The sequence below is a fragment of the Protopterus annectens genome, chromosome 11.part0, assembly GCF_019279795.1.
Source record: "Protopterus annectens isolate FY-2018-M chromosome 11.part0, PAN1.0, whole genome shotgun sequence".
Lineage (NCBI taxonomy): Eukaryota > Metazoa > Chordata > Ceratodontiformes > Protopteridae > Protopterus > Protopterus annectens.
This window is the reverse complement of record NC_056745.1, coordinates 839,407,053-839,424,210: the sequence shown is the minus strand read 5'-3', so window position 1 is coordinate 839,424,210 and position 17,158 is coordinate 839,407,053. Positions and strand designations below refer to the sequence as shown.

At 43.3% G+C, this 17,158-nt stretch overlaps 1 protein-coding gene across 1 annotated transcript in view; it reads right to left on the bottom strand.

The window, feature by feature from the left end:
* Positions 1 to 17,158, bottom strand: part of CDC123 (cell division cycle 123) — a 904,444-nt gene that overhangs the window by 444,484 nt on the left and 442,802 nt on the right. The window contains exon 10 of the mRNA XM_044088252.1: positions 5,258 to 5,286. Within this exon, the coding sequence (XP_043944187.1) occupies positions 5,258 to 5,286 (29 nt within the window). The remainder of the gene's footprint in view (positions 1 to 5,257; positions 5,287 to 17,158) is intronic.

Below are 17,158 nucleotides of genomic sequence, written 5' to 3'. Positions count from 1 at the left end.
TATCTCCAGCTGACTAGATGGCACAACAGTGAGATATTTCCATCTGGATGGTGGTGTTTGCAAAAAAGGAAAGAAATATCCTCTGGATAAAATTTTTTGCACCCAACTGTCTTTTGTGACAGATGCCCAAGCATATCAGTGCTGAGACAAGTACCACCTCCAGAGAAGATCTGTTGGGCAACCCTTCAGGAATGCTGAAAGGGTCTGTCTGAAAGGGAATCTTGAAACCCTTGATTCTGTGGACTTCCTCTGCCACGAGGATGGCATCTTCTGTTGGAACCACCCCTCTGCCTCTGAGAAAAGTTTCCCCTCTTGAGTCCTGAAAAGGTCCTTGTGACTCTCAGAACTACATCTTTTTACCTCCACATTAATTCCTAGAAAAGGATCTCTGCGGGGTAGAAAAAGGGTTCCCAAGGCAGTCAAGGTCTTTTCATCTTGCTCACTACAGGAGACTGTTTATTTTACTGTGGGGCCAAACAAAGAAGGTCCATCGAAGGCAGCATTGATGAAAGAAGACAAAGGGCTCTGCAACATTACACAAGCACATCCAGGCATGTTTCCTAATGGGTATGCTTGAACCACCACCTGAAAGGAAGCTTCTGCTGCATGAAAGATTAACCTCATGGACACACTGGAAACTGAATGAAGGGTGGCCAGCTGCAAAAAAAAATGTTTAGTTTCCTCCACCGACATGGACCCTGAACAGACTTACAGAGTTCCTTAATCAAGTCTCTCTGCAATCCAGTAAAATGTGCTAAGTAGTTAAGCGACCATAAAGCAAAGGTCGTTGAGGCGGAAATGTGCTTTCCAAACTTGTCCATCATCCTGGACTCTCTATTAGGATGATGAACAAGAGCAGCTTTGTTCAGCTAGCTCCTTTTTTATGGCCACTGCTACCACATCAATGGCTTCCATGGGAATTCCCTTACTCTAATGAAGCCTGTCCTTGGGTGGAGCAAGAAATTTGTCTGGGCAATGGGGAAATGGTTCTATGGTACCCAACTCCTTCCATGCCCATCGAGACACAAGATCGGATAAGGTCATTCGCTAGAGGGCTAACTCAAAATGTAAACAGGCTGGACCTGAATGCTTCTAGGAGCACAGACTCCTCCAGAGAATGGGGGTCAGAAGACCATCCACACTTCTGACTAAGGATCTCCAGAAGGCTCCAAAGGAGACGTCTTCTAGTGGAGATCTTGGGGACCCCTCCCCTTCACTGAAGTCAGTGTCTTCGGTTAAAGACTCCTGAGGGGGATCTATATGTCTCCTTTTACACAATCTCTTCCAGGGGACCTCTTCAGTGGTATAATCTGGACAGGTATTGGAAGGTAGGGGAAATTCCTAAGCAGGAACTGTCTGGAAGCTCAAACAGGCTGGCTGTCCCTTAGAGATAGGGTGATGAGGCTCAGAAGTTAGAAATGAAGGAGATATGGAGACAGGATCCAAAGATGGAAGAGCAGAATGTACTCTCAGATGAGAGAAAGCCTTCACCACTACCTCGAAAGCAGAAGAACTGGGAGAAGTGACTGCCAAGCTCACCTGAGGCGAAACTCCAGGTGCTGCCAATGTCTGACCCTTCCCGGTCTCCTTCCACAAAGGAGGAGGAGTCGGACCCGAGCTGTCTAATGCCACAGCTCCTAGGGGAAGCGATGGCTCCAAAAGATCCAGAGTCGAAGGCATACCCCTGGATTCAGCACAGATGCTTCGGCTCCAACATCCGTCCTGCTCTAGGGGCATCAGCACTGAATGTAATAGGGAAACAGTCAGTCAAGAAATGAATATGAACCCATCTCTGGTGCTTCAACTCTCAGGGATCTCTGATTCATGGGATGGTTCAGAGAAGGAGAGCCAACAGAATGGAATACAGGTTGAAGGCTCACAGATTTTATGGGAGGTGGAGACAGTAAAACCCCCATCTGGATCCGAGATTTAAGGAACTTCCTCATCATCCTATTCACATCTGCTCTAGAAAGGCTTCAGGAGGACCTGACAGAAGATGAGGTGGAAGCAGGATGGGACAATCTTTTGGGTGTCTCCCATAAGAACACAGATTGGAGCCTGGGGGAAACTAGCTCCGGACAGAAATGGGGACTTTAAGGCCAAGGAGACTTGGAAGTTCCTTAGGCAGTTTTGGCAGGCAGCTCCAATGCAGGAGCACTTTTAGGAGACTGGAAAGAAGAGCATTTTCTATGTTCCCAAAACTCCATAGTCTATTTTGACTTCTTGGTAGAAGTTTGAGCCCCTGAGAAAGAAGCTGAAGAGAAAGTAGCAGAAGCAGGCAGCAAACCCTTTAGAACTAATTTAGTGTGTTAGGGCCTAAAAGTTGAAACCCACACAGATTTGACAAGGAGTTTCAAGATAGGCTGCTCCTAATCAATAAACACACTCCTTGTGGGAATCAGAGGTGGGTATTTCAAGCCCACAGGAAGTGCAGTTTTTAAATCCTGTCGGCTTTTCAGCCATTTTAAAACAAAAGGAAGGAAAAGGAAAGGGAATAGTCTTATTTATTTTTTTAATTGGAATAGCAAAGAAGAAATGTAAGAGAAATACAAGCAATGGTATTAGATAATTACCTACAGACAGCTAAGAAAGCTTCTAGCAAAGAAGAAAGAAATACCAGCAATGATAATGAGAAATACCCGGTAATTGTTGGTAAGAAGAAAAAACACCTAACACAAAAAAAACTAGTAAAAGAAGGACAGGGCGATAGAGTAGTAGTATGACTATGAAATAAAAAGAAAAAGGGGGAAAACATTCTACTTTTTACTCACAAATAAGTGAATAAACTAAGCCCAGAGCTTGACTGAGTGCGACTGACGTCCATACTGTAAGAGCAGGTAAAAGCAGCAAAAGAGATCTGAAGGAATACAGGGGTCTGGGCCATTATGGGTAAAGAGAGGAGCTTGAGAGTTGGATCCAAGAGTCTGAAAGAATTTATGGCCAAACCGGATCTGAAATAGTTTACTATCAAAACCTCACAACACATTTATGTGAATGTTTACTTACCCAAATTAAAATGTCATAAAATCCAAATTCCAACTGTTCACAACACCGAAAGTGGTAATTTCAGAAAATCGACAGTCAGGAATATCGACTTTACTGAACCTACCTGGACTTCCAGTTATGTCCTACTAACGTCTGCAGGAGGGCAAGCCCATGCAGAGGGCTGCATCCTACACACCCCCTGTTACTTATATATATATATAAACACCGAGATCATACTACAGTGAGGGAAAGGGTAAATTTTCCCGATAACAATATAGTGCAATCTCCATTCAAAACGGCAAATCCACAACAGCGAATACTAGTGTGTATTCGCTGTTGTGAATTCTAACATTTAAAAATCGTCTTTAAGAAACCTTGGAGCAGTGACATTCGACCTTCCAAGGTCTGTGTAACGTCTTGCGAGATTTTGACTGTAAACCATCTGAGACCCATTTGCTGAGGGATGAATGAATGAAAATTATAGATGTGGAAGGAAGGCTCACAGACCTAATGGAAGAGATGGTGGATTGGGTTTTAGACCATCTCCTTGGGATCCCCTAGAGAAACGTGGAATGGAGACAAGGGGAAACAAGTTCTCTGGTGAACTGAGGTGAGCAGGTTCAAGGAGATTTAGCTTGAAAAACAGTTGGATCTGAGGGACTGGGATCCGAGAGCTTCCTCTTAGGATTTGAAGAAGTTGCATATAATGCTTTTAAAATCTTCTTAGGATGCTCCGAAGAACAAGAAGCAGCAGCAGAGGTAGCAGCCTTCAGAGAGTGGATGGGGGACTGCTTACATGACTACTTTGCCTCCAAAGAGGATATTGTAGGCTTACAGGGAGAGTAAGCCACTGCAGAAGAAGAGGAAGAAGGTGGCATCAACCGTTTAAGAACAAGCATATTTCTTCTTTCACTAAGTGCTCTGGAATTAAAATTGTCACACATGCAGCAGTCAGTGTTAAGATATGACTTTACAAGACAGTAGACACACTCCCTGTGGGCATCGAAGCTAGGTATTTTATGCCCATAAGAAATTAACTTTTTAAAGGCTGTCGGGTTCTTGGCCATTTCTAAAGAAGAAAACAACACGCGTGATATGGATTAAAGGCCCTAGATGGAAACTAAAAAGGAATACTTTTTTTGCTTGTTCGTTTTTATGCTAACTACCAACAATGGCAGAAGAGAATACCCTCTAGAAGGTAGAAAAAAACTAGTAAGCGGTACAGGCAATTAAAAACAATGGTACAGAAAAAGCTATCAAAAAGAAGAACAAGAGGTAGGGAGGAAAAAAGGGAAACTTATCGGTAAAGATACCCAAAAAATAATAATCAGGAGAGGAAGGTGGGTGATTATAAAGACTGATGGGAAAGTTTAAAAGCAAAAAACTACTTACAATAAGTAGAAAAATACCCAAAGGAGCACTCAGAATAGGTTTAGGGTGTGCACACTTATGCAACCAGCTTACTGTACATTATTTATTTTTTTCGCCCTAATAGATTTGTTTGTTTTTCAATTGAATTGAAGAAGTTATATGCCACAGTAAAGGTGGGGAAAGTTTTGAAATGATTTATTGTGGTCTCATTTTTTTTATATCAACAACCTGCCATTTTAACAGGGGTGTGTAAACTTTTTATATCCACTGTGTAATATACATATATGTAAAACGTACACACACACATACACACTACATATATATATATATATATATATATATACACACATATATATATATATATATATATATATATACACATACATATATATATATATATATATATATATATATATATACATACACATACACACACACACCTTTATATGCAGATAGATGTGCAGGAATGTCCTTTGACATGTAATAAAAAAACATATTCATTGTTGCTACCTCCTCATCATTCACACAAAGCAGGAACACTACATTTTTTCAAGAGATTAAGATGTCAAACTTTGAAGCCCTAATGTCAGAGCAACCATGTTATATAATTTTGACTTGCTGTTATAGTTTCTATGAATGCAATTTGGTCAAACAGATAACTTTGTTATGTTGCTTTTTCATTTGTATGATTTTTTTTCTGTACTGGGCTAAACCTGCAAATGGTCCAGTGAGATCATTGTTCTATCTTGGTTAACACATTTAAAATAAAGTTAAACAAATATACATAAAATAAAGTACAAAGAACAGCACCTATTATAAATTATACATCACAGTGAAATGAAATACATTCAATGCTGTAACCTTTTTATCGGCAAAAGAAAACATACAAAATTATACTTACCATACTATCTCTGTAGACATCAAAAACAACTGAAAGAGGAGAAGAAAACCATAAATACTTCTTGTGAAATGCACAAAATGTTTACTCTTACTGTGATATAAATTGCTGACACTGAAGAACACCACCTCACAATGTGCATCTTTTCTAGATGATGGTTAAAACCAATCAGTCTCATACAAGAAATGGTAGGTTAGGAAAGTTGTGGTAAATATTAAGTTAACAGTACATAGCTTGTCACTCAAACACAAGGAAACACTGCTAAAGAGTTCAAATGTTTACAATTTTCTTTTCTGTGCTTTCACATAATGATACATATTCTTACGATACCAGATCTGCAAAATAGCCCTTCTCATGAGCTTATGATAGGAATAACCTTTCCTTTCACTCAGTATATCATGTTTTCTGCTGAAGGTGCACTAGGCCTGTGCTGATATTGGGGCTACATTAGTAGAGTGAGGCCAGCCCCACGCCTGTTCATATATTTACGAACACTGCAAAAGCATAGTTCATGCAAATAAGGTAAAAATAAAGATGATTTAACACATACAGTGTTACAAGGATATATAAAGCGTACACTTGCCCAATTTACAGGGCATATCAATAACAGATAATGGAAGGAGGAGCAGAGGCACAAGAAGAGGACAGAAGTATTATCTGTGACCCACAGGGGAGGGCCCCCTCATACACCAAGTGGTGCAGTATAAACACATCTATTATATCAGATACTGGGGGCCTTCCTTGCTGTGTCATGCAAGCTATCCATAATGACTGCCCCTTGACCTATTGGCTACACCATGGCTGCATACCCTGACACAGTGGCTTGCACCACCAAAAGCTTCTACTGTGTGTCACCCAAACAAACAGCCAAGCCACTTCCCTCCCCCAGAAAGAGGTGAGCCATTTTCTGCTCATTCCCATCCTCCTGCCCCACTCCCTTCAAGCTCCATTCTCACAAGACCAACATGGGTCATCTCTGGGTCAAAGATAAGGCTTTATCCCTCTGCACCATGAAAGGGTGCTGAAAGGAGACATTTTTGAAGCAAACACTAGAAGCAGCTGAAGTCATCTCTGATAGGAAATGTATCTAAGAAGAGGTTCAGCACCCAAAGAGAAACACAGTACCACCTTCAATCCAGAAAATTCCAGCCATTTGCTCTTTGAAGCAAAGGAAATGAACAGCTGTCCTACCCTCCCATCTAAACTCATACATTTACTTCAAGGGTTTGAAAGGCTCTCTTTCCTTTGACTTTAGGCCCAGTGAGGAAAAACAGGTGATGATATGAATGAACGGGTTTAAAGACAACTCTGACACGCTTTAGAGAGGTAAAATAAGCTGCTCACTCACTCAATCCTTCTGAAAGACATAATTCCTTAAAGACAAAAGCTCTCAGACCCTGTAAGTACAGGTGATGGCCCCAGAAAAGGTATTTTCAATAAGATGAAGTTCTAAACTATAGTTCTAAATGGCCTGAAATGGGATGGGCAAGGCTTTTAGCCATGTAGTTCAAGTCCCAAGAAAAGAAAAAAAGGAGCTCTTAAAGGAAAGATGATAACTCAGAACCACTCTAAGGAACTGCATGACCAGCCAAGGCAGGACACACTCCTACCCTCAAAAAGATCACAATGACTAGATGTAGTTAAAAGTACACCTTAACTATGGAGTAAGTGAAACCCAAATCATACAGGTAAAGTCAGGAATATCTGTAGAATAACTGTGAAAACAAAAGGGTATTTCTCTTTTTATATAAAAAAATCATCTATACTTTTCCGTTAACAGGGCAACAGTCTTCACGAAACAGAAATGTTGCCACGAAGCATGCCCGGAGAAGTACAGCAAATGTTTTCCTAATTACATGTTCACAGTTTCAGCAGATGTCCCTATTTTCCCAAGCCCTTTCTCAACAGTTTCACTTCACATTTCCCACAGAAGTTTCTATTTTTCCAAGTGCTTTGTCCCCGATGTGTTAGTTTTTACTTTGAGAGATTGTTCACACCATTACAAATCAAAACACAGCGACCATTAAAAATTAGCACAAGGTGGAAGAGAGGAGCACTTCCTTAGTTTTGGCAGACTATAACGTGTGATTTACACCGTTTTTATGAAGTATGAGGGAAGTTTGTTATAACCATCTCTGAAAGGGGCACCGAGTTGGGACGTAAACCATCAGCACTCACTTCAGATCACCCACACATATTAAGAATGTGAACACACTGCATCTTAAAAATCAGCAGATGCTCAGAAAGACGGGCACTTCCTTATTTCTTGACAATATAACATAAGGAAGTAAGAGTGGATCTTTCTACAACTGTTTGTGTAAGTGGCACTGAGTTTGGAGGAAATTACTCCCACAACAAAGTCAAACTTGAAAGCAGAATACAACAGCAAAATAAGCAGCACTGACTTGCGAGGAAAAATCAGTATTACTCTGACCAAAAAGCCCAGATTAAAACCAGGACAGAAGAATGCCATAATCACAATTGAGAACTGATAAAATGAGCAAGAGTGGGAGGATGAAGACAGAGTTACAAGCAGAAAAAAAGAAGCAGTTGTGACTTCACATCAACTAGATGTTTTGGCTACTGCCCCATTAACGGAAAAGTACCAAAAAATCTCTTCCACTTGGAAGACTACATCTGTCAAGCAAAAGACTTTCTAATAGCTTTACTTACCTCTGAACCCCAGCTATAAGGTCCAGAGGGAACCAGTGGATCTAAAGAAAAAGATAGGCCCTTTGGTGAACCAGATGTGACTCCAACTGTGGGAGATTCCCCTTGACTTTTACTGACAGGATTTCCTGCATCACTAAGGGCCTGAAAGCATAAAAACACAGAGATAATGAAAATAGGTTTCATTCATTCCTTCCTGAATTTTATAACTATAGCTTGTATGAGTATTCTATGTGAAGATTTATTTATAGGAATCCCCCTTGAACTGTAACAAAGAACAAAATCATTGCTTACTGCCTCCCCATCATATACACAAGGCAGAAGTACATGAAGACTACATTTTTCCAACATGTGAAGAGGTCAAACTGAGATGCACCGATGTCAGAACATCCAGGACAAAAGAAGCAGCTCAAGGAATCCTCCAGCATATTCACTTTGCCTAGGATGTGAACTGCTGAGAAAGTAATGCCCCTGTATTCAGCTTATTTCCAGATCCATACTGTCTCTCACTACAGAGAAGGTATGGTCACAAGCTCCCTTTGTTTGTTTAGATACCACACTTGGTTTCAAACAGACTCTGGACAGGCACATGAAGTAAATTTCCCTTTAGAGTCTTCAAAAGCTAGGAGAACTGCATGTAGCTCCAAATGGTTGATGTGGTGTTCTCTCCATGGAATACTCTCAGCTTTCAGCCTTTAGAGATACAGGTTTGTAGTACTGGATTTTATTTGACGTAGACCCTGACACACGATTAAGTCATGGTTACTCTGAGTAGTACAGAGTTTAGATGACGGCCTTGTTAAGTGCCAAAGGATTACAGCATACCACAAAACCGATGAACAAAGATAGGATTAGGCAAGACAACAATGATTTAATCACTTGGAGGGTCTCACAGCCTATAGAATTCAAAGCAGCACTCATGAAAAACTAAAAGCTAGAGCCAAATAATATTGTTTTTATTCAATGCAGTTAAATCACTCCAGAAGAAAAAAGTCATATAAATACTTATATTTACACCTGCCATATCACTTACCATAGACACATGAATAATACTATCATTACATGCAATTTTGCAGCCTCTTTGGTACTCTCTGTCAGAGAAAGGGATGGTTCTACAAAGTGCCAATACATACACACACACTACATATATATATATATATATATATATATATATATATATATATATATATACATATAGATATAGACATATATTAATATTCTTAATTCTGTCTGGCAGAGCTATATACAGATATACAAATGCTTTCACTACAATGATTCAACACTGTCTCACTTTGAACCTTAAGGGTCTTGCAGTACTCCTAATATCTTTCCCTGAAAAACATCGGTTACTAAAACATGGTCAGGGGCTGATACTGATATTAACACAACATGAACAGTAAAAGGAAGCAAAGTCCCAAATACTAATCGAAATCTAGTTCATGTTTCTTTTATATTAGTTCCCTTGTAATTATCTATCTTTATCTCTGTCCTTCAATGCAGTTTAGGTTTACCTACCATAATATTACTCTGTCCCAGTACACACTAATGCCATTACATGATGTGAAGCATGTCTCAGAAATTGTCACAGTACACAAGAACATCAGTTCCCAATTTAGCATTCTAACTGTCCCTGATTTGGGTTCCAACCTCCAGTTAACAATCTAACCCAGATCGGCTGGGCCAGAGTCAGTGCTTTATCTCTTTACGCCACCCGAGCGGCTGCATTACACTTAATATTATGACCAATATCAAGAAAAATACCACTGTAAAACCACTCCCTAAGAAACCCAGTCCTTCAGACTTCTGGCTCATTTTTATCCTCCCTACCCTAGGAAAGATTCTGGAAAAATTATGCTACTTGCAACACTCACTCAATTTATCAACCAATACCACTTTTTCTCTCAAAAGCAGCATTTATTTTGGTCTGGTCTGGTTACAGTATAACTAACTGTAAACGGCATATAAATGTGCAGCCAAAGAGCTAACAACCAAAACAAGAGGCTCACGCAGTGTAATTAAGCGATTCCAACAAATGAGCAGCAAATCCAATGAACTCAACAAATCCAGTAACCAATATAATACACATTCTAAGGATCGAATAAAGCTTAGACATAAACCCCTAGGTAATTTCTAAAACATGTGCAGTAGTAAAACAAGAAGGAGAAGCACCACTGTAATAACTAAAAACAAGAAGTTATGTACTCACCATAACGTTCGATGTATGTAGTCCATCTCGCCTCACATTCTTACCCGTGGGTTCGGAGCCGAACCTTGGCTCCGACTCGGCCATACTCTAGCTCAAAGTCTTTCAATTGGCTGGGCTAAGAGTTATCCCATGCTGCACTGCTCCCTTTCCCCAGATCTTGTTTGCTGCAAACTCAATCACTCACCCTCCATACACATAACCCATAGAGAAAGAAAAAAGATTCCAATAATAAAAGGAGTACTGAAACCAGAACTAACCTCTAGGTCCTCCAAGATGGGGGAAGGCGGGAGGGTAAGTAAGAATGTGAGGCGAGATGGACTACATACATCGAATGTTATGGTGAGTACATAACTTCTTGATGTTATGTAGTCCAATCTCACCTACATTCTTACCCGTGGGACAGCGTCCCCAGCACCTGAACCCTGGGAGGCTCAGTGGAAAATACTCCTGATCACTGTGGAACCAAAGGAAGATCTGCCTCTGGATACCAAATCCAATTTGTAGTGAGTAATAAAGGTGTGAGGAGATGCCCATGTAGCCGCAGCACAAATACCATCCATAGACATCCTGGCCTAAAATGCTGCAGAGGTAGACATCGAACGGGTAAGAATGAGCCTTCACTCTAAATGGTAAATCCTTACCACCTGAGGCATAAACGAAGGAAATACAACTACAGATCCATCTAGACAAGGTCACTTTGGAAACAGGAGACCCAATCCTATCTTCTGAAAATGAGACAAATAGCTGATCCGATTTTCTAAGATCCTTCGGTTCTATGCAAATAAAAACGCAACTGCCTGTGAACATCCAGCTGGTGAAATTTAAATTCTGCCCTATTAGAAAACTCTGGAAAAAATACGGGCAGTTCAATGGATTGGTTGAGATTACCGAAGCCACTTTTGGCATAAAGGAAGGGTTTGGTCTGAGGGAAACCCTGTCCTTGTGAAAATTCAAGTAAGGCGGTCTGATTGACAAAGCTTGGAGCTCCGAGACACGTCTAGCTAAAGTGATGGCTACCAAAAAGATAGTTTTCCAAATCAAATATTTCAATTCACAAGTAGCTGCAGGCTCAAAGGGGGAAGAGGTGAGACACTGTAGCACAAAATTTAGGTCCCAAGGCATGACTAGGTCAAAGACTGGAGGGCGAAGCAGCATAGTGCCCTTCAAGAATGCCGTACAAAGTCTATGCGCCATTAGACTGGGTTCATTAGCGACGTGAAAAGTGGAAATAGCCGCCAACTGTACTTTAATGGTCGCGGCTGCTGACACCTGATTGAAAAGCATGGAGAGAAATTCCAGAACTGAAGAAATTGGAGCTGCATAAGGATCAATTTGTCTTGCCTGAGACCAGATGGAGAATCTTTTCCATTTACTGGAATAAATCTTTCTGGTTGAAAGCTTATGGGAAGAAGACAGAATATGAACCACTTCCGGAGAAAAATAATGAAGTCTGACTAGTGATGGAAGTGGAGTAGCCAGGCTGTCAACCGGAAGGTCTGAAGAGAGGGATGGTACTGCCCTGACATATGAGTCAGTAGATCTGGCTGTGGGTTCAGAATCCAGGGGGGTCCATGAGATAGGGATGGAGAAAGGGGAACCAAATTTGACAAGCCCATTGTGGAGCAATCAGAATCATTCTGCTTCCCAAGGATTGCGCTTTCCGAATAACCTTTGTCAGCAGAGGAACAGGCGGGAAGGCATAAAGTAGACCGGAGGGCCAATCGTGAACTAGAGCGTCCCTGGGTGACTCCCCCTGTGGGGGGATAAGGGTGAAGTAACTGCTGCACTTGGTATTGAGGGGACTGGCAAATAGGTCGCAGCAAGGCTGACCCCATCTGTGGAATATCTGCTCCGCAACTTGGCTGTTCAAGGACCACTCGTAAGGCATCAGAATAGCTCTGCTCAACCTGTCTGCAATCACGTTGGACTTCCCCGGAATGTGCATTGCTACAAGAAAACGTTAGGAAGACACTGCCCACTGCCACACTCAAATGGCCTCTCTGCAAAGGGAGTACGACTTGGTTCCTCCCTGTTTGTTCAGATACCATACCACCGACATATTGTCTGAGTGGATCGCAATTGTCCTGAGAGGAAGAAAGCTCTGAAGTGCTTGCAATGCTAGTAGCACTGCTCTCATCTCCAAGATATTGATATGCAGATGTATCTCATGTTCCTGCCAAGTGCCTTGGACTGTCATGCCGAGATAATGCCCCACCCCACCCCATCTGGGAGGCTTCCGTGTTCACTGTGGCAACAGGAGGGGATGGGACGAAGGGTTTTCCCACATGGAGGTTGCTGGTGTGAAGCCACCAGCATAGATCTTGCTTGCACTTGTCTGTGATCATTATAAGATGAGAAAGCGGAAGATGTTGTAGAGACCACTGGGCGAAGAGGAGCCACTGAAAGAGCCTCATGTGTAGCCTTGCCAGAGGAACCAGCATAAATGTTGCAGCCATTGTCCCTAACAATTTGAGAACCATTTTTGCCTTCACTTTTTTTAGAGGGAGCAATGCGTATACCTGTTGTTGCAAACCCTGAATCTTTTCTTGTGGTAAAAACACCCTCATGAGCACGGTGTCCAACTCGGTGCCTATAAAGGTGACATGCTGCAAGGGCAACAAGGCAGACTTTTCCCAGTTTAGACTGATGCCCAATTGTTGACACAGCATGATAGTGGCATCTCTGGTCTGTAGTAGTAGATGCCTGGTGGTGGCAGAAAGGAGCCAGTCGTCCAGGTACAGAAACACTTGGAATCCCTGACGTCTCAAGTGAGCCGTCACTACTGCCACACATTTGGTGAACACCCTGGGGGCTGTGGTGAGACCAAAGGGCAGGGCACAAAATTGAAAATGACTGGCTCTCAGCCAGAAGCGTAGATGACTTCCGGATGCCCTGTCCATCTTTATATGGTAGTAAGCATCCTTGAGGTCGATGGAGCACATCCACACTTCTTTTCCCAACAATGGGAGAATAGATTGCAACGTGACCATTCAGAACCTGGACTTCTTCCCGTGGAGGTTCAAGCGGCTGAGATCCAAGATGGGCCTCAGGTCCCGTTATTTTCGGCACCAAAAAGAATCTGGAGTAAGTCCCTAATCCAATCTGGTCTGAGGGGACATGCTGGATGGCTCCTTTTTCTAGCAGCTTTATAACCTCTGAAGCTGCGGAATCTCTCTGACTGGGTGGAACATCTGGGATTCTTTTGATCAGTGGGGGGGGGGATGTGATATCCTCCGGAAACTATTTTTAATACCCTTTGGTCCTGGGTGATGTGTTGCCAGGCTTCTGGGTATAGTGAAATGCGACCCCCGACTGGCTCCAGAAACGCGCAGTCGGGCCTCTCATCAGGAGCGCTGGTAGGGAGAACCACGAAAGGAATCACGGTCTCCCTGGTTATGCGGGCCTCCTCTGCCTCTAGGGTAGCATCTACCTGAATTACAACCCCTCCCCTGCCTCTGGAGGGGGAATCACTTTGTGCATCATGAAAAAACCTCTGATTTCCTGAACCACATTTTCCCACTCTTCTGGACCTTGGGATAAGGTCTAGAAGGCATGGAAAATGGACTCCCATGGCAGACAAAGTTTTTCCCTCTTGCTCGCACCTAGTGAGAGTGTCTTTCACCTTGGTTCCGAACAACAAGGAACCATCAAATGGGGCGTTGGTGAATGTAGACTTGAAGGCCTCCGCGAAATTACACAGGTGCATCCTGAGAAAAACTCCGGAACTCGCTGCCCTACTTGCTCCTTCGGCTGCGTAAGAGATCAGCCTCATGGAGGAGTTAGCAACAGAATTTAGGGTAGCCATTTGAGCGTTGACTTTCTGAGCCACTGCGTCAGAAACGTTACCCTGCAGAGAATTTCCAAGCTCTTTCAGGATATCTCTTTAGAGCCGTGTAAAATGAGACAAGAAATTCAGTGACCGCAGAGTAAAGGCCGCTGAAGAAAACATACACTTCCCATACCGGTCCATGGTCCTAGACTCCTTGTTAGGGGGATGGATGGTAGATGAAGTCTCAGTCAGTTCCTTCTTGGTGGCCGCTGCCACCACCATGGCATCTACTGGAACTCCCTTCGTGAGAAAGTCTTTGTCAGCAGGGGAGGACAGAAATTTGTTGGGTCTCCTGGGGACTGGTTCCACAGTGTCAGGGATTTCCCACACCCTTCGACAAACCAGATACAGGAGTTTGAAGGATGGAGAAACCCAGGAGGCGGAGGGTTGAGCCCCAAAGGCCTTCAGGAACACCGACTCCTCCTCGGAGGGGGGTTTGGAGGGCCAGTCACCTCTCTACTTCAAGATCTCTAGGATATCAGAGAAACAGATATCCTCAGAGGACGACTTGGGGAACCCCTCTGATTCCTCAGAGTCAGTGTCCGTCGTGAGAGACTCTTCCTGGGAGTCGATGAACTTCAAGATCTCTAGGATATCAGAGAAAGAGATATCCTCAGAGGACGACTTGGGGGACCCCTCTGAATCCTCGGAGTCGGTGTCCGACGTGAGAGACTCTTCCTGGGAGTCGATGTGCTTCCTCTTGCACATTCTTTTAATGGGTGGCTCCTCAGGCAAAAACTCTGTGGGGCCCTCAGAAATTTGGGTACCACTCATGGAGGTATCCTGAGGCCTTGGGTCTCCGCTGTCCAAAGATAGGGGGCGATCAGAGACTGATACCGAAGCTGGAGGGGGTAGAGTGTCAGTGCTGTATGATGCAGGTGAGGACCTGGCCAGCACGCTCCGCATGACATCGAAAGCTGGTCCCCCCGGCTCTGAAGATTGATCAACAGTAGAAGACCTCGGAGCAGAAGGGACAAGGTCTGAAGCAAGGGTCAGGCTCACCCGAGCCGAAGCACTGAGAGGGAGGCTAGGAGCCAAAGTGTCCCAAAACCTCCCCCCTCGGGTCCGACTGAGGAACTATGAGTCCTGGACCCCATGGACGGAGCCGACGGGGTTGGAGCTGAGATTGGAGACGATAAGCCAGGATGGGCTATCGGAGCCAACCTAGAAGCATCAGATGGCGCCGACCACTCTGGCTCCGAAGGCTGAGATTTGCTCGGAGGATCTATCGACGATGGATGGGAGATGGGCTCCAGAGCTGACTAGGCTGGAGCCGAAAGCAATTTAGCCAGCACCAGTGATTGGAGCAGTCTCTGCACCACTCTCTACATCAGAGTGTGTCCTGGAGGACCTAGAGGACAAAGTAGGAGATCTAGACCTCCTGTCAGAGGGAAACCTGCGAGGAGGAGAAACCGGTCTAAAAATTGGAGACCGGCTCCGAGTGGCTGGGAGCCGATGTAGGTTCTGTCCATTCACAAACTTCCTTTGGCACCGAAGACAGTGGAGCCGAGGATGCCACAGTAGACTTAGTAACTTTCTCCGGAGGCTCCGATAATACAGACGGAGCCAGAGATCGTTTTTTTGCTTTGGATTTTTTGTGTCTTTTAGAGGGAGAGGACTTAGCACTAGTAGACCTCTCCAAATCTTCCTCAAAGGAGGGTTTCAGTAGTCCCTTCAGAATTAGTTTGTTCTTCCTTTCTTGAAGAACACGAGGGCTGAATGCGTGACAGAACGCACAAGACTTCTGAAGGTGTATAACCCCCAGACAATAAACACACACAGAGTGCCCATCAGTAATCAACATCTTGTACCCACATTTGCTACATTTCTTAAAGCATGAAGGCTTATGTTATTTTGGATCCTTAGACATGGTCAGCAGGATTCTAGACAACACCAGCAACAAGCCCGGGAACTAGAATCTAAACAAATTGCAGACACCACACAAGGACCTCTAATTCAAACGGTCCTGACAGTTAAAACAAGAAGGACTAGGTCCTCTAACTTAAACGGCCCTAGCCCGGAGGGGGAAGGTACCTAAAAACAAAACTAGCACAGAAGGGAAACAGATAACCAAGGGAGGACTAGGTCCTCTAACTAAAACGGGCCTAGCCCATTGGGAGATAGCTGATGGGATACCAAGACAAAAAGTAAGACAAAAGCCATGAAAGGCCACGCAAAACAGCTTCCACAAACCAACAACACACACACCTAGCCATGAAAATAGCTTCTGGAGCAAAATTTTAGTCAAAGAAGACAAAAAGTTATACTTAGCCACAGCCAAGAGTGAGACCACGTCTGAGCTTTACGAGCGGCAAACAAGATCTGGAGAAAGGGAGCAGTGCAGCATGGGATACCTCTTAGCCCAGCCAACTGAAAGACTTCGAGCTAGAGTATGGCTGAGTTGGAGCCGAAGTTCAGCTCCAAACCCACAGGTAAGAATGTAGGTGAGATTGGACTACATAACATTAAAAGTTATGTACTCATTATAACTATAGGGTCTATATCACGTTGTCGAACTTTTAAAAGTTCGAACATCATATGGTTGACACCATATGATCAAACTTTTAAAAGTTCAAACGTTTCAATGGAGATCTCCGTACAGTGTGGATTGGGAAGATTTCCCTTTCTGCACTGTAGTGTAATCTCAGAGTTGGTACATTTAAAGAGCGGAGGGTGTGGGGTGTGCAGGGGGGCTTGCCCCCCTGCTTAAACCATTCAGGTAGGTTTTTTCTTTGTTTTTTTATTACATTTTCGAACAAGTTCGATTATGTAATATAGGCGCGAACTATGCATCTGTGTTGTCCATTTTCATTCTCCCTCAACGAATGGGTTTGGGTCCGATCCTCAGACTCTCAAGCTCCTCCCTTACCCATAATGCCCCTGACCACTGTATTACCTCAGATCGAATTTGCTAATATCATACAATATCACAACAAGGTATCTCAACATAACTATGACAGAAAAGTGATAGCTGAAAGCTCAGGAGCTCAAACAGGAACTATGGTTCCTAATAATAATTCTGTTGGGTTTCTTCCAAGCATGGATAGGGGAAGGTGGGAAAGAAGTTGAGGAAGAATGAAAATGGACACCACAGATGCATAGTTATGGTGAGTCCATAATTTTTATATGTGATGTCATTTTCATTCGTTCCTCAAAGAATCAGACAGAGTCCCCAGCTACTGTTACCTTGGGTGTCTCC